Raw genomic sequence first — 23,484 nt, forward strand, 5'->3', positions numbered from 1 at the left:
ATATAATTTGTACGAGTTGTTGTACTCGTTCAATTAAGTCAACTAAGTTCAATTAAGTAAAAATTTATATTAGCATTGAAAAAAGATCAAAACACGAATAAAATAAAAATCGAGCAATATATAGCTGGAGAATGTCCACTAGCAAAAAAAAAGTATCAAGATAAAGCTCAACGTCTGAAGCAAATATGCTATGATTTTGAAAATAGACCTATCGACGACTATTTACAAGGAGTCAAGGAATAGCCCATAATTTTCAATTGCAATTGTAAATTTTGTAAATAATGTATATTATGTAAACGACAAACAATATTTATTGTGATTAATGTTTTTGTGATTATTTTAATAATACAATTTGGCGATGCATTGACGTGTGATAAATTGTGACCACGATAAATTAACGTGCGATGAATTTAGCCACGATGAATTGAGGTATATCCGTACTAGATACCGTATATCAGTATACATCACTACCTTAAACTTTTACCTATAAACTTTCTTACCTATACAAAATACAGAATAATTAATTTTACGTAAAACGCTAATGTTTTTTTAGAAAACACTAATGTTTTAAAAATATTTTTTGTATATAATTTCAAGTTATTATACAAAACAAAATTCTTTTCAGCTTTCCATCGTTATAAAATTTCTTTTATGTTTTTACTCTTTCATATGGTAGCATATAGGTACATTTTTAATTTTTATTACCAACCAGTATGTAATTTGGAATATTTAATACATCAAAATCAAATTTCGGACAAGTAGTTTATTAGTTATATCTTATTATATAGCCATATAGGTAAGTATTTGAAGTATAGATGGCTGGGGTAGAGGACCAACATTTTGAGGGGTACTACGCCTCTACCATTCCTTTCCAATCATATATTTAAAATACTTATTACTTATTAGTAAAGACCGGATTTAATTGCACTAAAAGTATGCTAAAATTGCAATGAAAATAATACAATAATTGCATAATAAAATCATATAATTGCTTCAAAAAATGTACAAATTGCATTATAAAATTTATTCTTAAAATATTACAAAATGTATAATTATTATTTATTTTCTTACAAACATGATAGACATTTACAAATTATGAAATAAAAAGTTCTTGGAAGTATTCAATAATTAAAATATATTATTTATTTATAATTCTCTATATTTGTTGATTCTAGATTGAGCTTTTAAGAAGGCTTTTTTTTCCTAAAATAAATAAATAAAATGTTCAAAATTGTGAACATTTATAAATTAATACCATTCTTAATTAATTTATTAATGTCTGGATATAATTTACAATTTTTTTCTAATACTCTGTTAACTGCATGCGGCAAACACAAGATATATGAATTAATTTTGGATAAAATATTTTTAATGTTTTCGCTGCTTTAACCATATAAGTACCAGCATCACTTATAAAAAGTAATACTCTTTGTTCGATACCGGGAAATATTTTTAAAGAAGAATTTACAAATTGACATAGTTTCATTGGTACCCACTAGTTTCTACATGAAATGAAATATGATTTTCCTGGGTTTCCATCTAATTTACTAATTAATAAATTAGCAATACTCAAACCTAAATAATAATTTTTACATACATTTTTCTGTAATTGTTTACGTAAATTAATTATAAAAAAATATAAAAATATTTTATAAATAAATAATAATAAATTATAACCCATAGAAGTCCATATCGCCACGTATATCTATACTTATATTATACCTTTATACTTATTAGATCATATAATGTAACCAATAATGAAAATCCATAATAATGTTATTATTTTATATTATAAAATTAGTTAAGAAATATATTGATTTGTACATTTAATTACTTAAAATATACAAAATTGCAAAAAATTGCAACATAAAATTAAATAGAAAGACTGTAATTAATACAAATCGTGTACATATTTGATGATACAAATAAGTTGCAATATCAATTAAATTCGGTCTTTACTTAATAGTAAAGTTTTTAGTCATAAAATATTATTCCTAAACTCTTTATGGACGAAGACCATTATAGCGAAAAAAATATGGTCTGTTTGGGTGAATACACCATTTGGACTAGGATTTATTCAACTAAAAATACCATTAGGGCGAATAAGTATGAAAATAATTATAATATACACTCAACAATTATTAACACAATTATGTAAAATATACATAATTAATAATGAGTCCTGAAAAAAAAGTTAATACGTATAAATATCATGTTTTAGGTAAAAACTTAAATGATGAACATTTAACAAATTCTAATTGGGCTATTATATTATTAGTATATTTCGTCATTTATTATCTAAAGTGTTTTTCTTTACTGAGCGTAATTTTCTTTTTTTTTGTATTGTACTTCGTAATTAATTTAATATGTGTCTCAAACTGTACTTGTTATAGTTCATCCACAAAACAGAATTATTCTAAAATAAATTGTATAAATACATATTATTAAAGTTTTAAGTTTTTAATAATTTAGACCTAGTTGTTACAATGGTTTATAGTAAGGATCCAACTTACCTACTACCTTTTTATGTTGGGTATTATTATTACGAAAAAAAATAAAAATATTATATTATGTACCTATATCCAAAATTTCTAAATAATTAATAATTATATCGATATTTATCAAAGCATTATTTGTGATAATATATCGAACCAGTATTATACATTTGTGTTATGCCCTAATATTATATCGAATCAGTGATGTTTGTACCATCGTCATGTTTTATTTTATAATGAAGTGTTTTATTAGAGTGTCAATATGAATAATAAATTATAATTTAGTAAAACACTTTTTATTTTTGAACATTAATAGGTACATATTATAATTTAGATACGCTGACATACTTTTATTTAAATACAAATTTTTGGAGGGGCTAATTTTAATATTGAAGGCGCTAAGCCCCTCCAAGCCCCCCTCAAATAGCGCATATGCATACCAATAAGATCTGCTACTTGTGTGCATAATTTTTCTAGTATGCGTCGAATCAAAAATTAGCTAAGAACAAGTTTGTTACAACAAAGATTTACTAATTTATCATTATAAAATATTAAGAGGGATGTAAGTTATATTTTAAAGCAGATCCTGCTATTATAAGCTGCTACAAACAATGCCCGATAACAAGTGTCGACGCAGAACGTGTGTTTTTACAGTTAAAACATATTATATTAAGTGCCAAAAGACATAATTTTACCGAAAAAAACTTAGAAATGTACATGATTGTAAATTTTAATAAAATATTGTAATGTCAGTTTATTATTATTTTATTTAAATTTTATATTTTAATGATAGTTAATGCTAACTAATAAATAATATTACAAAAAAAAAAAGTAGTATTAAAAATAATATTTGAAGTACCTATAATGAAAATTTTGTTTTTGCACAATTTTGCACATTTTAACATTTTAATTGCACGTTTTTTAAGTGTTAGCTGCACAAAAATCCGGTCTTTAGATATAATAAATAATATAAAAAGTGAACAAATTTTAAATAATTATAATTTGCGTTCAAGAAAAATAATGAAAATTGATAGTTCTGATCATTGTTAATAAATAGTTTACAATCCTAAAATACTCATAACTCGCTTTAAAAATAAAATATAATATAACGCTTATGAGATGCCCTAGATAATGTTTAAAATTTATTATAGGTTATTTCACTCTAATTTGAGAAATTAATATGGTTATAAATTTATAATAATTATTGTGATCGTAAAATTTGCTATGTTGTACGACACGCGTGGGTTAGAGAGAAATAACAAACACTACGCTGACTTCCTCTTAATGGTTTATTAGCCTAAAAAAAAAATTGATAAATTATGAACCATAATAAAAAAAAATTAAAAATGTTTCATTATTTAGTCAAATGGTACTTTAACACTACATATTTATAAACTTTATAGTATATATAAAAGATACTGAAAGTATACATGATACAATAAAATACCAATAATATATTAATACCTATATATATAGTGCGATAATATATCTAATTATCAGTACTTAAGCGATATACCTACGAGATATTTTTCGTAATTTTTCCACGATACAAATACATTATTAGAACGTATATCATAAAGATAGTAATCCCCACCATCCAGCACCAATGTATAACACATAAGTTAAATTAATATACATGGATCATTCTTGTATGAACAAAAATGGTTACACTTTTTCGCCATTAATATGTATAATCTATAGTTACTATTCTTAAAATTAGAAATAATAACGAATTTATGAAAAATGAGTTCAAGGTAAACCTATCGTAATCGTGTACATAAATTATTTATAAAATATCTTTAAAAACAAAGGCAGGCAATATTGTTTTTGCTCACTTCACAGATGCGTTTTTTCGTTTGCAATTGCTTACCATTGATTTTAATTTTAATTTTGAAAACGTCTATTATTGAGACTTACTGAAAAACGAAGTAGTTTAGGTATTAGGTGAAATTGATATCTAATATAATAAAATAACTTACATGGCTTTTTAAAAAAAAAGTTGACAGGCTTAATTAAAAATTAGAGTGTGATATAATATGATCCATAAACCGATTTTTTCTTTCAAAAAAAAAATGTAATTATTAAAACACAACTTTTCTACGAGACTGACCGGTTTTATTGTAAAGTTGTTTTTATATTTTCATCAAAATATCTGTAATATTGTTTGTGTACGAAAAAATCTGACTAATGATGTAATACCGATTTTCGAAGGACATACTCGGAAATGTCCGAAGCAATTCGTTTGTGACGCCTGACTTATTGTACGTAGGCAACACAACGTGCTGCGCCTTAAATGCCTGTATTCCTGGATGGAAATCGACGTTACAGTATCACGCAGGATTAACGATGGTGCAGTTTAGTTATGAGGGAAGGCTAATAATGAAATGGTATTATGAATCAAACCATAGTAGAATATACTTGGGTTTAATAAATATCAACACATGAAAAAAACAATTTTTAGGTTCATCATATTTTAATTTTTTTTTTTTATTTAGATATTTGATGAAAACAATATGTATAGTTTAATTATTGTTTTTGAAATAATTGTTGTATTATGGGTAAGCGTATGTAAAAAATTCCCAAAACAACATTTACATAATATTATTTTAGACATATTATTATTACGTAACAATAAATAAAAAAAAGAATAGTTTAGATGCTAATCAGTGACTATTATTAACCACAGTTATAATGTTTTGATATTTTCTTACGAGGTTATTATATATAAAATAGAAAACATAGTTAATATTGAACTGCCAGAACAGCAAAACAAAACACGTGCAGCGCAGTACAATAATATTATTATAAAAATAAAAACAATTTCAAGCGTAGGTACATTGGTCGATGATAAAAATCATATTATTATTATTATTTTACTGGTACGTGTTAAGGAATCCGCGTTTTCAGCATGGAAGACAGCGTGGCGTATTCCTTGGGCTGCAAACTCGGTGATTTTTTTAACGACAAATGCGAATAAGACATATTATTATTTGACGGCAACACAGTGTTCGCGCTTCTCGACCTCTTCGATTTCGACAAATTGAACGGCGAATTCTCTCGGGATAATATATGCTGTTTGGCATACAATGCTATCCCGATTTCCTTGTGTCCCGCTTCCATTGCAATACTCAGTGCCGTACTACCGTCCTGTCAAAAATAAATAAATAAATTAATTAAAAATGTGCATATAAAATAGCTGATCTTATAACTTCGTTCAGTTTACTGCAGAATTTTTCTCCTACAATTATTTGTGAAAGAACTATATAATTTCATAACCAATATTTACGTTATCTGCGATGGACACATCACATTCCGGGCAAGCTAATAGTATATTAACAATTTCCTGAAGACCGTGTTCGGCCGCGCACATTAAGGCAGTACTTCCGTCTTCGTCCTGCATGTTGAGATTGGCTCCGCATTCTAGAAGTAATTTTACCACTTCTGATTTTCCGTGTGAAACTGCCAACATTAATGTCGTCTGACCATGCTGCAATAAAAAAAAAAAAAATGGTCAGTAACGTAACAGAAATAACGATATTGTACGATAATGGTAATTATAAAGGAGGAATTCTAATAAATTAGCTTTAATGCACCATAAAATTATATATTCATTATATCCTATCTATTGGCTATTATTAAACTTAAAAGTCTTAAATATTTATGACTGTTATGAGTCTTATTAATTTGTAATATTTTACACATTAATAACTATTTTTAAAATTAAAATATACATAAATATTTTTAACAGAACACAGACAATGTAAAAAAACTTTTGAGTTTGACAATAGTTTGAAAATGAACGAAACTAGACTCGAACTGTTTAACTTTAATTTGTTATGTAATACGCTTGAAGATAGAAATAACAAATACTGGTGTAGCATCCTCTTAATGACGAGTTACAAAATGTCACTATTGAGCAACCTCGATGTATAAGGTTTTATAAAGACAAAAATTGTTACTTGAATAATATTGTGTAATTGGTTACAAATTCCACTAAAATTGTGTACCTATCTAGTATTCTTGTTATTAAATTAAAAATATTTTAAAAATGTATAACTGGTTATATTTAAAGTTTAAATAATTACTTAATTATTTATGTATTTTTCAAGACAATAACGACTATAAAATATGAATTGTTTGTGTCAGGAATAAATGTTTTATGTAAGATATAACTAAAATTGAAAAATTGAAAATTATTAAAACCTTGGTTACAAAATATTACAATACGAGTTTATTGTGTTAAAACAATATATATACGGATACATGACATGTACATGGTGCGATGGTCACACGAACAGTAAGTACTTAAAAAAGATACACCGATATTATATTATTATAAAGCCTTTATATAAATTATCTTTATTATAACAATCATTATACTAACCTTCATTACTTTACTATTATGTTATTATTCTATAAAACTTTATTTTAATTTGGGTAAATTTGATGCAAAGAAAAGGAAAAAAAAATATTATTTTTTATTGATTAGAAAAAGGTACTAGTATTTATAGTCAATGCTACTACTTATATTTCAGTTTATGAAATAACATGGCTAACATGCATATTATGGTCAAATTTTAAATCATGTAACGATTTAAATTTTAAAATTTCCTGGCAAATTACGTAATTGCTTAGGAACAACAATTAGTCATGTAACTTTAATATGTACCTATGTAAATATGTAATTGATTACTGTGCAACCCTAGTTGTAAGGAATTTTATTGTAATTTAAATATGTTGAATGTTGAAATACTAATTCAAAGTAACTGATAAGTGGTCTTACGTCAGTTACAGATTATAAAATCATTTTATGGAAAAGTGGGTTCATGTGGAAAAGAATCCATAGTTCTACTCTTCTACATTAATAATAAATAAGAACAAACTTTATCATAAAAAGGACAACTTTTAGTGTGCAATGACATTTCATTTTGACAATAATATATACAAAAAAACGTATTGTTTAAATTTTCATAATTTTTATATTTTTCAAACTTGCATAACTATTTTTATATTCATATTATTGAAAAATAAAAACTAAATTGCACTTGAAAGTTGTCTAAACTAAACCGTTTTTAACAAATATTTTGTAAATAATTGTCATCCTCTTTATGTATTATGATTTTAATTCATGCTATAAATAGTCTAAAAGATTTAATGTTATTATAAATAAGTTAAAATTAATCAAAACATTTCAAAATTTCGTTGTGAATATAAAAAATAATATACAAAATCGAGAATTTTTAATTTTTAAAACTATTTATCCTAAAACAATTTTTGTTTTTTGTTGTACCCAATTCAATGACAAATATTAGTAGATTAACGTATTCTGTTTTATGGTTTTACAAATTTACAGTAAAGTGTTAATAACTCAAGTTACTAACAATAATATAATAATACTATTAATTTAATAAATGCAATGTTTTCTGACACAATTAAATTAATCTAACGAAATACTAAAAGTAAAATAAATAACTTTAATAGCTAGGTGTATCAAAAAGCATATTATCGTGAATATACTAAAACTTAATGATGTAGGCTGACCAACCATCTCCGCACTCATATTGTTTTTCGTATACAATGATATATATTCATTGAGTTTAAATTTAACCTAATGTATAGCAAAGTCGTACCCACTTGACCATATTTTATATTTTATTTTAGACAGTTATATTTTTTGAGAATATTCTGCAAACACAGAATATTCAATAATTTGATTTGTTTATCATAATGTTATCGATTTAAAACATAGATTCTTAACCTTTTCTGGGCCATGGACCCCTTTGAAGGAAACGTTTTAAACTTAAGAATGAATATAAAATTTTTCAATTTTTTTCAAATTTTTTTAGATTTTGGTAAAATGCTCTGTGGTGATAATCCCCATGACATTTTATTCTGTTCATATATCACTATTAACCATCAAACTTAACTCAACTGAACGCATCATACAATATAATATAGAACACAGTATGCAGTAATGTCTTATTATTTATTAAGACTACAAATTATGGGTCAAGGAAAAAGTGATTGTTTTTAACGTAATCTAAATAATCCAATTAGGTGTGTTGCGGCTATTGGGAATATTTCTATCCTATATAACACATGTCTTGTTCCCAGACTAGACTGATTAGAGACCAATATGGCAATATACATAATATTATATATTTAAGTACTACATAATTATTACTGAAAGATAGCTTTAATATTATAGATCGTCCACTGACGAAGGTTTTACTTTGTATACGCGATTATCTTGTATATTATTACGTGTTTTGAAATACTAACTTTTTTAGCCTGCAAGTTTACATCGCCGCATTTGAATAATCTCGTGATGATTTTCATCTCGTCGTCATTTTTGATGTCTGCCAACGACACGAGCATGACGCTTGAATAGCCCGCGTCATTGGTCAAGTTGACATTGCAAACACCCGTATCCAGTATAGTTGACACAACGTCGAAATTTCCGTGGGAAATCGAATAATGTAGTACAGTGTTGCCCTGGTAAAACGAAAACAGTCCAATAAACTTTATGGATAGCGTAAAGATAATATATATTATAACATAACATAATATTGTGTATGTAGCGTAGTAATGTATTGTCATGTGTCTATGTGAATTCAGAACGCTGAAAATAACGAAACGCTCAGTGGTTATATATAATACGTAAAAAAAAAGATAATCAAAATATTATGTTAAAATATGCAAACTACAATTTTTTTCTACGTACATTTTTCCAAACGCAAAAAAATTAATTGGTAAAGCAGTTCACGTCACCGCGTCGTGACTCGCGATCGACTGCGATAGCAGTTGTATACAGATGTTTGTGTTTTTATTGTTCGTTTATAAAGTAGAAATAATATCTATGTTTATTAGACGCATGTAAACATTTCACACACTTTATTGAACTGGAAATATTTATCTCTACATCGGTTACATTTACATATTGCTGCCGGACATTACGGTTTCTATATGAACCGTAACAATAAGCGAAAAATTTAAAAATCCAAAATTTCTTTTGTAACAAAAAAACAATCATGGAAATTCGTTATAACATAATTTCTGCGTGTTTTGGATCGTATTTAATTTCTAATATTGTATTTATACAAATTGCATACTTAACTTCCGTTATGAAATAATTTACACAGTTAAATGTCTGTATATGCTTTAATATAATATGGTACAAAAAGGCAATAAATTATATAGGTATTATGAGAAAATATACAAAATATGCACTATATATGTATCTAACAATTAATATATATGTATAATAATTAGGACTGTGAATTTAAAGTCCTACAAATATATTTAGAATATATTGCATATAATTTTAAAAAGATCGATTTTCAATTAAATTTTTAACAGAAAAAATGTTATTAACAAAATTTAAAAAATAACATTTTAAATTTAAGTATATCGATTGTAATAAATACGGTTATGGAATATGTTAATGGCCTAAATATTCTTTTTTATAAAAGAGCTATAAAACAAATAATAATATCTTCATAAAGAAAGTTTTTTTAGGATATTGGTCAAGCACTTATTGGGTGATACCTATGTAAAACGTATTTTATTATTTATTAATATCCGTTGTATGTTTTAGAAGTATAGTTACAATTTGAACCTAAAATATTATATTAACAAAATGAAGAATAATTTATTCAGACGTATAAAATTTAAGCCTATATCTGCAGAAAAAAATATTAGTAATTATAAAAATTAATTTTATTTATTTCAAATATTTCATATAGAAAATAGTGTTATTGTAATTGAAATTAACATTACAAAAATATGAATACCTAATATCTATAATATAAATGTATATTTATATATAATACATTTTAAGATACATAAAAACAGTAGAAAAAATATATCCAATAAAAACCAGTTATATTATATACTTTGTCATAGATATGCAAAATAAATTTTCGTTTTATTCAGAATAATCACGCGAGAGTCACGACTTAATTGAATCAAATATACTTATATATTAGTATATTACTGATAATAAGATTTCCGAACAAAATTTATCGATATATATATATAAAAACAAACAAATCATTAAATTCACATCACTGTTTATAATTTATAATATATATACTCGTATCACAGGTTTATTTTCGATTGCCGACAATTATATACACATCTGATAAATCAATTGGTTTTCAATCGATTTCTCTAATGCGAGCAGTATATAAGTAGATATCCAAATAATTATATAATAATATGTTTACCGCAGCATCTGTCATGTTGATTATAAATTCTAGCAAAACCGGCGAGTACGAAGTGAACCAGTTGACATAATTCTTTACGATTTGACCACCACAATCGCTCGAGCTCGTCACCTGTAAGACATTTTTTTATTATTATTATTATTATTATTATGAACATTAGTACAATCGAATGGCTCCATCAAACCTTGAACCATTCTTCTCGGACTATGTCGATGGCTTGTTTTAATTGGTTCCTGGGCAATAGCGTGGCAGATGTTTTCTTCAGAGAATCGTTGAGTACTTTCAACGCACCTTTCATTTCTTTGCTAGGTTTATCCCTATATAATATTCGATAAAATTTTAATTTTAATCGTAAAATTGCGAAATCGCTAGTTTTATTATAGTATACATTGTTTGTTCTTATTATTATTGCAGTGCTAGCGGTTATTATGTATACATTTGGGTAATCGGTACGCGACAATCGTATCAAATTATGTTAACAACCGCTTACGCAAACTTACTCGTATATTATATTTATGAAAATAAGAATAACATTTTAGTAAAATGTTCGGAAACGTCTTGTTTCTCAATTAAAACCTATTCCAGGCCTTTTATGTTAAACGGAATAACTAGTTTTAATTTGTATTATATTTTGACGAACGAATTTAGGAATTTAGGATGAACAAAATATTAATATATTAATGAGTTAAAAATAAATATGCGCATAAAAAATAATTGAATTCGTTCCATTTAATTTAGTACATGACATTTCACTTTAATAATTTTCTCTCTAGAAAACAATAAAATATAATTAACATTAAAATTAAATAGTGACACTTTTTTATCATCAAGTTTTTCATTTGAATAATACGTATTATTATTATCATTATTATTTGTATATAACACGTAATTTAAAAAATGTTTGATACTTAAATATTGTATTACGTGCGTATAAATATAGCAAATTAAGTAGGTACTATTAAAACATGATTAATTACTTGTATAGTTCGTCCTGGATGGGTTGGAAATTCATATCAGACTCTGGAAGCCTATTTTGAAGTTCTGGTGTTGACGACATTGATTCTTTAGCTCTGAAAAAAAAAAGAATGATAATGTTGAAATTAATTTTAAGGAGTTACAATATAGTTACACAGATACTATCAGCACTTAGAGTAAAATGACAACAACTGCAGATATCATATTTCAGTTTTAGTAAATTTAAAATATAGAAACAATCTTTTGTAGTCTGTGGTTTTTTTGTAAACAATTTATTTATACATGTAGGTACCTAATGCAATATTATGTAACTTTCATCACTGTGTTTATAATGTATTATCAGTAAACGTTTTGATGTATAAACAAAAATGTTAGAAATTTGGTTTATTATAATATATATATATATATATATAGATGTGAAGGTTTAAATAACGTTTGAAAAAAAATAAAACATTACTATATTATATTATTACAATATTCCTCGAACGAATCTTGTTATGATTATAACATGTAGAATATACTTAGATTATATAGGTACTAATCTATGGTCATAAAATATGATATTGTATTTGTACCTAACCACAAATTGGTAATTTTTTATGAACATAAAAAATCACTCTAACATAAATTATGGATGCAAATTTAAACGTTTAAAATTGTTGAATATATTTATTTTATACGTTTATAAGAAGACTTATATGACGTAATGTGGAACAATTATTCTACGGGTAGAACATGAATCATTCGGTTGAGCTTACAATAAATAACGGACCAAGCAATAGAAAAAGAAATCATAATTTAAAAAATCAATCAAATCTAATTGTAAATATACAAAATAAATTTTATAATAATTTGAATTTTGAATACATTTTTTTATTTTTAATCAGGACACGCACGAATAATGTTTTGGTCATTTTTGCATTAATGTTTTACTGAGCTATAACCAAACCAGGAAAACGGTAAAAATGAGTAATTTTTAATGTATATTTTATATGTGTGGCATTTCAAGAATTATTTTCAAAAATGTATTAAAAGATATACTCATTCCGACCTTACCCCAACACAAGTAAGTTCTTATGTGTACAATGCTGTAATGAACATAAAAGACAATTATACAATTTGACGGCGGAAAACATTTTTAAACATTATTTCAAATTAAAAAAAATAATGTTTGTTAAATCAGACAATTTATGTTGTATTATAAACTGTATATGAATAAATATTCAATATAATATTCAGCGAGTAATTTCATAACGATATATACACATATATAATACGAGTACCTATATACTGCTATAACCTACCTACGCGACAAAAGACATTATAAAATTATAATACCTAATGTAGAATTTGTCCGTGTTACCACCATCTTTGTAAACATAAAACAACATCAATAATTATATTATATTTTGTAACAATCGATTTAATTAACAACACTTTTTTCCTCTCTTATAGGTACCATAGATATTATAATAATTACTCCGTGACGCACGCCTATCATGCCATTCATATTTCATACCATATGTATACAAATATAATACGCAATAAGCTTTAGAAATATTAGGAAATTATTATACAAGCAGCATTTGCCATATTAAAGTTATTATTATTATTTATTACTTTTTTATTATACAGAAAATATGATCGGTAGAAAACGAAAAAGTGCATTCGGTGGCTCTCGCGGTGTTCTTATTACAATACAATCATCCTTGGTGGCCCAGTAACTTCTCTGTGAAAATATTTTCTAGTAAGCTTAAGTTTATTTTATATATCCTAATATAGTAGCATATAAATAGGATCATAAAAAGTGACCTCAATTTTGCAGTCAAATGGATATTTTTACGGATATATTAAATTATTGGACAGTGGACACAGCTAATTTAAATTTTTTTACTCGTTATTTTACGACACTGACTGCGACAACGAGTACTTAAAAAAGCAAGATCTGCTGTGGTAGTTTCAGTATAAATAATATGATTACATTTGCTGTACTATGAATCGAGTACATAATATATTTCACATCCTACTTTGGATTTTGAAGACTAACAAAGCATTTAAATAATTTACATAGTTTTTATAATATTATCGTATACATAATAATATATTAGTTTGCACAATTTAATAAATCACATATTATAATATTATACTAATTACTTAGGTACATTATTACATTAATATGATATTATTACTTATTAGATAGACTGAATAATTTTAATTTTTTTTTTGTATTTATACATACTAATAGGCGACAGTACATATCAGTAGCTAACTTAAACGAAACTCAACATTTATCTATTGCGTAAGACTATGACTTTTACATAACTTGAGTGTAATATTTACAACGGGTTTAGTTGAAGTAAATAAATTAATGTGAAGAATAGATTTAACATGAAACATTTACAAGTCTAGAGTTAATCTCAATGAGGATTATTGATTTAAAAAAGATTTTAATAAAAATAAAAGTAAACTGGAGATTTATTGAGAAAGATGTTGACTACCTAATAAGTATTTAATAATAATCTTTGTTGTGTTTTAAGATTAAAATATTGTTTAATAAACAATAGTTTTGACAGATAAAAGTTTGTTATGCATAATAGAATTTTGAAATCATAATACTTGTATTGACTGTATTGTGTAATTTTAAAGCGAGATGTTATAGGAATTTTAAATTGTAATATTTTCTATACTCATAGCTTGCATATGAATTGAAATATCGTAAAAAACTAACATACATACACATATAATATTCTTAGCTTTAAGTTTGAAAGGTAAAATTACACTAATATTAAGATTTAAAACTAACAACAAATGGTTGGTTCTGTTGAACGCAGCAAGTTTGCTACATTGCTGCGTGTGGGTCAGAGAGAAAACAAATAGTGCGCTGAGTGCTGACATCCCCTTAATAATGTATAATTTTAGTTCTGAATATATGTCATTTAAAATTTATAATCTATCACGAATATCAACTAAAATGCTTTTTAAAAGCAATTAAAGTAATATTCAAATTTTAATAATGATGTAAACGTTACAAAATTATAATATAAACATAAAATTAACAGAATAATATTTTATCTATCTCGGGATTTATATGTTATTTTAATAATATAAAAAATAAATGAATATTTAAATCTTCAGCATGAACAGAGTAAATTTATTTATTTATACAGGAAAGTATCTGATTTAATGTGTTAATGAACATTTTAGGAATATTTTCACTTTTTAATTATTTATATAATATAAATTACTTTAATAGTTTTCTATACTAGAATAAGATATAAATACAAGGTACTATAACCGAGATACTTAGTAATTATACATTAAAAAAAAATAATTCTTTCATTAAATTTTATTATTTTCATTTAAGTCTATCAAACAAAGTCAGAAATATATTATTTAAAAAAAAAATTGAATACAAATTAAGTTTTAAAATGTAGTCTAGTAGCTTTAAATCATAATGAAAACGAAACAATTATCAACTTCACTTAAAATATTTAAAAAAAATCAGATGTACCAAGGTCTAAGATGTAAGAATATGATAATAGATAAAAATAAAATTCTTTGAAGTATTTTTATACCAATTATAAGTATTTATAACTATAATCAGCGCACTTATTTTGATTAATTAAATAGGTATTACACAATATTTTATATATCTAGTTCTATAAGCTATATACATTATAGTCAGACATACAACATCAATCTAGACAATTAATCGTTAAGATAGGTTATAATATAGGTCTAACAAAGTATGTTCAATACGAATTCGCGTTATAACAATCGATAATTGTTATGTTGTTCCTCTAATTTTATAATTATCAATTATCATAATGTAGATCGTACATTTTTACAATGTTATGACTTACAAAAAAATGACAAATAATATGTTATAGGTATATACTAGGTATATACTATATGCAATGTCAACTATTATGTAACATTATAAATGTTTATATCAGTAAATGTATTTTATACCAACATGCGACCACGTAAGAAAATATACAAATCTCGACAAACCCTATTTATCATGTAAGGAAAAAAAGTAATAATGTCACCGTATAAAATTATTTGTATGTATCTACGTTGGTAAATCTACATGTTTAGATTTAATATACGAATAAAAAGCAATTTTCTGGTTCTCTCTTTTACCTATGTCCTACTTATTTACTTGACATTTATATTTCTTAGCTCGTTTTAAATGTCAGTGATTACCGAATGGTAAACATATTATATATTAATAAAAAAAAAAACTAATAAGTGGGACAACTATTTACTATTATAAATTAAATCACTTGTATTAAATATGAAACAGTGATTAAAGAAATAAAAATTTCGAAAAATAGAATACGTATTTCATCAACATTCGAACGATGTTTGATAATATCAAAGAGGTTATAACTTATAACTGTATACAAATAAATAAAAAAATGAGGAACTATACTTTCAATACAGTATAATAGCATATATTAAGTAATATCTATTATAATATTTAGGTTTCAAGTGCACCTCGTTAATGAATAGGTCACTAAAATTATTTTTTGAAACTTAAATTTATTGATAAATCATTGTAGTATATTACATTTTTTCGTCGTAAACATAACATATTATATGTATACCCTTATATTATTACTAATAAGTTATAAGTCAATACCGACATACAATATATAAAATGGTTTGAATAGGTTCATGATATAATTAGGTTAAAATTAGTTTAAATGTTTTTTTTTAAATTTCATTATGTATAGAAAAAAAAATAATATACTTTTTGGTGAAAAATTTCAAGTCCTTTAATTTTTGAATTACAAAAAAAATAATACGATAATATTATTATCAGGGCTCGGATTTTATAGCATTTGCTTATTATTATAGGATACAGATAAAAATAGCAGAGCGAGCTATAAATTCGTTTTATGAACCTTAATATGAAATTTAATAATGCTATTTTTTGCATATTTGAAATATTTTAGGATTTTAGTGCTATTTTTTGGTAATTTGCATAATAAACCGTTTTATAATGTATTTCAAATTTGAATATTTGGCAAAACATTTAATCATACAATGTAACTCAGGTAAAATAATTTTATATATTATTTAATTAATAAATAATAGTTTATTTTATTCTTATTTCCAGATAATTTTTAATAGGTGTCGCCATGCTTAATTCAAGTTATTTTAGTAATTAAAAAATGTAAACAAACATTAGTTTTTAATTAATTAAAATGGTTTTTACCATAAAATGATTGTAGTTCTTAAAGGCCTAACTGCTGTTAGTCTGTATGCAATGAGGCTGAAAAACAGCAGGCTGTTTGGAAAAACAATAAGTAGTTCGCAAACGGGTTACCCCATTGCAAAGAGCTTAGTCTTTTAGCGAAAAAAACTAATTTTCCATATGGCCTACGACATATATAGGTACATAGCTTGACGGCTAAAATGAAGACACCCTTGGACAAAGGACCAAGGAGGGAGATGTCCAGTGATTGTACGTCAACTTTAAACACGTATAAGTGATAAACTAAACTCATTTGAAATATAATTTTAATAAATTGAATATTAGTACAGTAGTTATAAATAAATAAACTTGAAAAATAATCTTCGACTTTTTCTTAGTCAATTTAAATTTTTTTATTTTGATGAGCTAATCCACTTAAATGAACACCATAGTATTTCTAAGATAGATTTGTATTGTTTTTAATCGTTGTAATTTCGAAAACGACATTTCTGCAGTAACTATTGTAATAGATATAGTTGCCAAGTTTTTTAAAAGTTTATAGACATTTGGATAGTCATTTTCATTATAAATTTAGTAAAGGTGTTCGTCGAAATCTAAACTTTGCAATTACTACTAAAAAAAAAAATATGGTAATAATTGTGAATATTTTTGTACTAAATATGTTATGTTATTTTAAAAAATATCCAAAATATCTTTCTCTTTCATCGAAAACAAAAAAATTAAACAACAATGTTTTATGTTTTAGTAAATAATCATTTATCATTGATAAAAAAATTACATTAATAAAGTAAAATAGTTTCAACTAACTTTAAGTACACAATAATGTTATTGTGTTAAATGAGTGCGTGAAATAAACTTACAATATATACGGTATTATCGGGACCGAACGACTGTTTTAAAATTTTCATAATGTGATCTGATTCTAATGAGTATAATGACTAATGAGTACGTGGGAACCTGCAGAATACGTTTGACGTGAAAATGATCAAAGTAATATTATTCTATAATATGTGTGTGTATGTACTATGTATGCATAATTCATGCGTGCTGCGTGCGTGGAGTGTGTATAATACATTTAAACAAACCGAGTGTGATTTCAAACTTCAAATTCTAAATAAAAATATTTTAAAAAAACTTTTATTTGTTTCATACAAAAATTAATTTTCTATCTCAATTCCGTGGGGGGGGAGTTTTGATTTCCAATCCTACTACGGATACACATATATATATATTGTACAATACATATATATATAAAAAAAATAATAATATTTCATTATTAATTATGCATCTAATAATAATGATTTATGCGACTTTTGAGTTGTCATAAAAACATCTATACAGTCTAAAAATTCTAAACTAAACGAAGTGCTCAAGTATAAATGCATGTAAATGCGATGGATTTTGGAATCCGTCGTCATTTTTCTAGGTTTATGATAATTGATGCGAAATTTCACATTTTTAATAGTGCATTTTTTATTACATCTAAGGAAGCGAAAAAAATGTACGTATTTACGACAAAGAACATAATTGATTTAGGTAAGTAACACAAAATGAAAAAAAAAACACTTCGTGTACTTGACGACTCGAGGCAATTGTATAGCAATTAGAAAAATAAATAAATAAATTCTGAAGTAATTTAGAGTTATTGTGGGTATCATGTAGTAACCATATTGTTGTTGGAGTGAAACAAATTCTGAAGGTTATTCCGCAACAATCAATACAAAAGAAACTAAATTAATAATCACATATAACAAGCATGATAATATAAAATACTGTGTACAATGTGTACATACATACTGTATGCGACAATAAGAAGGAAGGCTAAATTCTCAATAGAAATGTGAAAATAAAAACTATAAAATATTAACATAAAGTACATTATTATTATTAAAAATTAATATGTTTTGACTATTCATTTTTGACATCAACTGTTTTGAACGGTCAGTCGTATTATAAAATGGCGAGTAAAAATCATAGCTAACTCTAATAAACTATAAAAAAAAAATCCTAAATTACCTTAAAAGCCTTTAAATAATGATTTATTTAAAATACAACGGGAATTATTAAAATGTCATAATAAATCGTCATTTGTTTTCAATAGAGTTTACAAAAATTATAAAAATTTAATATTATTAGGAATAACGAAATTTATTTACGAATGAGCGGAGGGGGGGGGGGTTCTAGGCGCCGAAATGTTGGTGCCATATTTTAAATGTATGTTATTTTGGTAAGGAGTTAGGATAAGATGCCGTTTATAAATGGGCGTTATAAATGTTACAATGCGTCTGTGAATTATGAATGATATTTGATATTAACGTTGATTTATAAAACTACTTATATTCGATATCTGCATAGTGCATTAACGCTTTTAAATGTTTGTATCATAATTAATTTTACATTTTTTGTTTGGAGTAGAATATATGGTAAATAAAATTGTTTTCCTAATCATCCTTTCATCTCTACTAACTATTGGAACCACGATTTCACAAAAACAGTCAACTTACGAAGATATAATTCGTTTTTTTAAGACAAGCAACTAGTAAATTATAGATAAGTATTAAGAAAAAAAAATTAATTATGTACAAAAATATTTTGTAGAAGTTTAGAAAAATACAGTTAACTAAACAGTGACTGGTAACAATAAATCATATTGTGTCAGGATAGAATTTAACATGGACACGGGAAAGTATTAAGTTATTATGATATTATAATATTAGTTTAAGTATTTCTTGTAGTATTTAACATTATTTAATTAAACAGTTTATAACATTTAAATATTATATATAATTATCTTTAGTAACTCAAGTATTTGAGAATGGTATTACTTTACTACTATTGCATAAATAATAATTATATATACAATATACACCTATATATATATTATATATATTATACATAGGTAATAGTATTTTCAATTTGCATTTCCCGTGAGGACGCTGTCACTGTGTCAAGGTAAAATAGTGATGACCATCGTGATGTATTTATAAATGTATTTATTTATTTATGATCTGAATTCCTTGTTTGATTATTGATTATAAATTAAATTATATGTCACGTTTATATACAAAGTTTTGCTAAGGGGACTGCTGTAATTATACATATAACTAAATAAATGTGGCGTGAGGGGATGTGTATAACCGTGTAAATCATTTTTGTTATTCTTACTCTCGAGTAAATATTTATTATTTTTAATAGGTTTTAAAGTTGTTTCGTCAAAGACGAAATCATTGATTTTTTTTAAATGAAGATTAACAACGTATTATATGACGTGACATTTATCCTTTTCAACATTTTCGCTTAAAATTTTTAAATATTGCCTACAACGTACATTTTCGTATTTATAGAGGAAATATGCAATAATAAGATAAATTAAGGGGGAAGAGTGGACGAGGCACTGCAACTCTTTTCTGAGATTTGGGGCCTCACGCTTGAAGAAAAATAGGAAAATTGGTTTTAAGTGTTTTAACAATTGTTTTATTTTCATATTTTTTTAATTATAGTATTTATAGCAGCCAGTGAAGCAGCGGACAGTGGACACCGACTAACTTTTTTGATCAAATTGTTATTATGAGTAAAAGTTTCCTTTAATTAAGAAATTATTTATTATTTAAGAGAATAACATTATATTTATTGTCAAAATAATATTATGGAATTTCTGTTTTTCAGCTGAATACTCATATAACTATAACAAGTCTCATGTAATTGTCTTCGTATTTTGTCGTCTATCGATTGTTATTTAAAATGGATAGCTGACTACGCAATTATTATCGACATTTTAAGTGATATTAAAAAACGTAAAATAAAAATAACAAAAGAACATGATTTTAAAATTGTAATATTTAATTAGAATTTGTTGTCTTAATGTTCAAATAAAACAAAATGCTATTAAACAAATTGCCATAAGCTTAAAAATAATTATCATAGTTATAATTTTAGACGATCGTAAAACAAAATATTGTATGTTGTTAAACATATTAATATTGACAGTTCTATTTGAATCTTAAATGTCATTACTAAGTTTTTTGAAATTTTTCATTGAACAAAAATTTTAATTTTATTTTATAAGAATAACATAATAAAATTATGCAATGAACATAACATTTTCTTTTTTTTTTAACTAAAAGCAAATTGGATCTCTAGGTTAATGCAATACTGCAATGGTTATAGCTTGCAATGACTAACTATAGCTAATAGTTAGTATACCTTCTAGGTACTTTCTGATTTAAATTATAGTAGGGGTTGAAAGTAAAAAATGCAAGTACTTTTTAAAATAATTAAGTTAAAAAAATGAAAAAATAGTGAAAATGTATAGATATTTAAAAATATCAAAAATACTAATAAATACTTTATTTTAATTTTAAAATTTCACGCATATTATGTAAATTTCTCCTTGAAAGATTATTTTTATTTTGTCGTAATTAATTAAAAATATTAAACATAGAAATTTGAAAGTTTACTTACATACATTATGATTTGCAATACCTACAAAAAGCAATTCTCAAAACATTCTATATAATAATAACATTAATAACTGAATAATCTTAATTACTTATTATTTATAAGCGTCAAAATATTTTGAAAATTATTTAATTTACATCTCAGTGAATATAAGTTTTATACTACTCCAATAACTACAACTTTGGAAAATATATATACATATCTATGTATGTCTATGATTGGTAATAGGTATGCAATATGCACAGGTATTTTTGAATTAATAATGAAAAAATTACTGTTTATAGTTAGAAAAATAAGGATCATCGTAAAAAAGAAAAATCATACAGTAATTTAAAAAAATCCTAGCTTCATTAGTTTTCAGACAAAAAAACATAAATATCGGCAGGCATGCTTCAACGATTTTGAATTATTTACGTTATTATGACGTGTATCAAATATACACCAATTGCATTAGTTATAATGTGGAATATACGTTTAGTCGTTTTAAAAATATTTTGAGACCTAATACAACTAGACATTCGATCATTTAAAAGAACTTGAAATTTAATGCTACAAAAGAATTTAGGATTCAAATAAAAAATGACAAAAATTATGTATTTTTTTTGATAAATATATTGAATGTATTTTCTATAATTTTTATGTTACTTACACTAAAATGAATTTTTTTTCCACATTTATTATTGTATTTTAATTATCTGCATAGGAAGATATATATATATATTTATCTGGAAAAATTAGTACAACCTACTGGCTATTATATTACTACGTAATAGTAAATATAATAATATAAATATATTTTAGAAGTATAATAGAATATGAAAAATTAATTGATTAACATTTTTTAAACTTATAGTTAAATGTATTGGTTTTGCTATGATATAATTTTTTTGTTAGTGTACCTCGTTTTAGAGCTGGAAAAATGCTTAATCCTTCAACTTTTAAGGGTAGTTTTTAGTAGAAAATTAGTTCTAGTATAATGGATTTCAATGCGATCATAATTCATAATATGTAATATGTATACCGTATGCATAAATTACAAAATTTCTTTACAGACTGTAGAGAATATAATATACAAATACGAAGTGTATAATCCTTATTAGTTATTATTATACACTGACAGTATATCTATTATACAACTTGTATTTTATATATATATATATATATATATATATAGACTCGCGGCTAAATGCGATCTTTTACACTTCGTACTCATATTTCATATCATACAAGTATCTAACTATAGTTAAGCTTCTAAGTAAACATAATATAATATTAGAGATTATAATTAAATTATTACATTTATCAACACTATATGAAGTGTCTATGTTATTGTTTAGGTTTTACTGGTGTCGTCTAGAAAATTATATACCAATGCCTAAAAAAACCGTTTTTGACGCGTCGGTGCCTATGATATATTATTATTCTCTATGTTACGGTACCTATGCGGTTATATTACGACTTTTATTTGTAAACTGTTATGGCTATAAATTATTATTAATGTCAAAATATAATTGTATAATTTATCTCTTTCGTCCCGCGGCACATGCAAGGAAGTTCTTGTTTGTGACGATCTAACAATATAGATAATATTACCAACTTATAAAAATATAATACGTTAGGACTTAGGAGAGGTAAAATATACACGTGAATAATGGGCGTGACTCGCATGACTAAGCCAACATAATATAGCTTCCAAGAAATACGACTGTTTCAAGTGTCCAAAAACAACATACAAAATAAACTCAATAAGGCACGTATATAATACTTATATATATAAATAGGGAAAATGGTCAAGGGGGCTCAAGCCCCAAGACAATTATTTCAAAGTTAAGTATATCATTATATATATATACATATTATGCCTATAACATATAATAATATATGTGATAAATCAGATAAATGTATAAATATTGAGATATGCCTTGCAAAAAAAAAATATTTTCTTAATAAATTAATGCATCTATTTTCTTATAAGAAAATCGAAACAATTTTTTATAAGATTTATCAACATAATTTAACATTATAAGTTCATTACAATAAATTAAGATTGTTAATGCAATTGTATACGTTTCTCTGTAATATAATAAATAAATAATAAAAT

The 23,484-nt window shown here is 24.9% G+C and overlaps 1 protein-coding gene across 2 annotated transcripts in view; it reads right to left on the reverse strand.

Annotated features, from left to right (window-relative positions):
* Window positions 1–4,949: 4,949 nt before the first annotated feature.
* The window catches only part of LOC132924493 (KN motif and ankyrin repeat domain-containing protein 2), a 46,750-nt gene continuing 28,215 nt past the window's right edge, over window positions 4,950–23,484 (reverse strand). For both annotated transcript variants that reach the window (XM_060988847.1, XM_060988848.1), the window contains exons 8-13: window positions 11,701–11,793; window positions 10,908–11,040; window positions 10,724–10,834; window positions 8,778–8,990; window positions 5,782–5,982; window positions 4,950–5,642 (exon numbers count right to left, since the gene is read on the reverse strand). In XM_060988847.1, the coding sequence (XP_060844830.1) occupies window positions 5,382–5,642; window positions 5,782–5,982; window positions 8,778–8,990; window positions 10,724–10,834; window positions 10,908–11,040; window positions 11,701–11,793 (1,012 nt within the window). In that variant the 3' untranslated portion in view covers window positions 4,950–5,381. The remainder of the gene's footprint in view (window positions 5,643–5,781; window positions 5,983–8,777; window positions 8,991–10,723; window positions 10,835–10,907; window positions 11,041–11,700; window positions 11,794–23,484) is intronic.

This window comes from Rhopalosiphum padi, chromosome 3 (genome assembly GCF_020882245.1).
Source record: "Rhopalosiphum padi isolate XX-2018 chromosome 3, ASM2088224v1, whole genome shotgun sequence".
In the NCBI taxonomy this organism is placed as follows: Eukaryota; Metazoa; Arthropoda; class Insecta; order Hemiptera; family Aphididae; genus Rhopalosiphum; species Rhopalosiphum padi.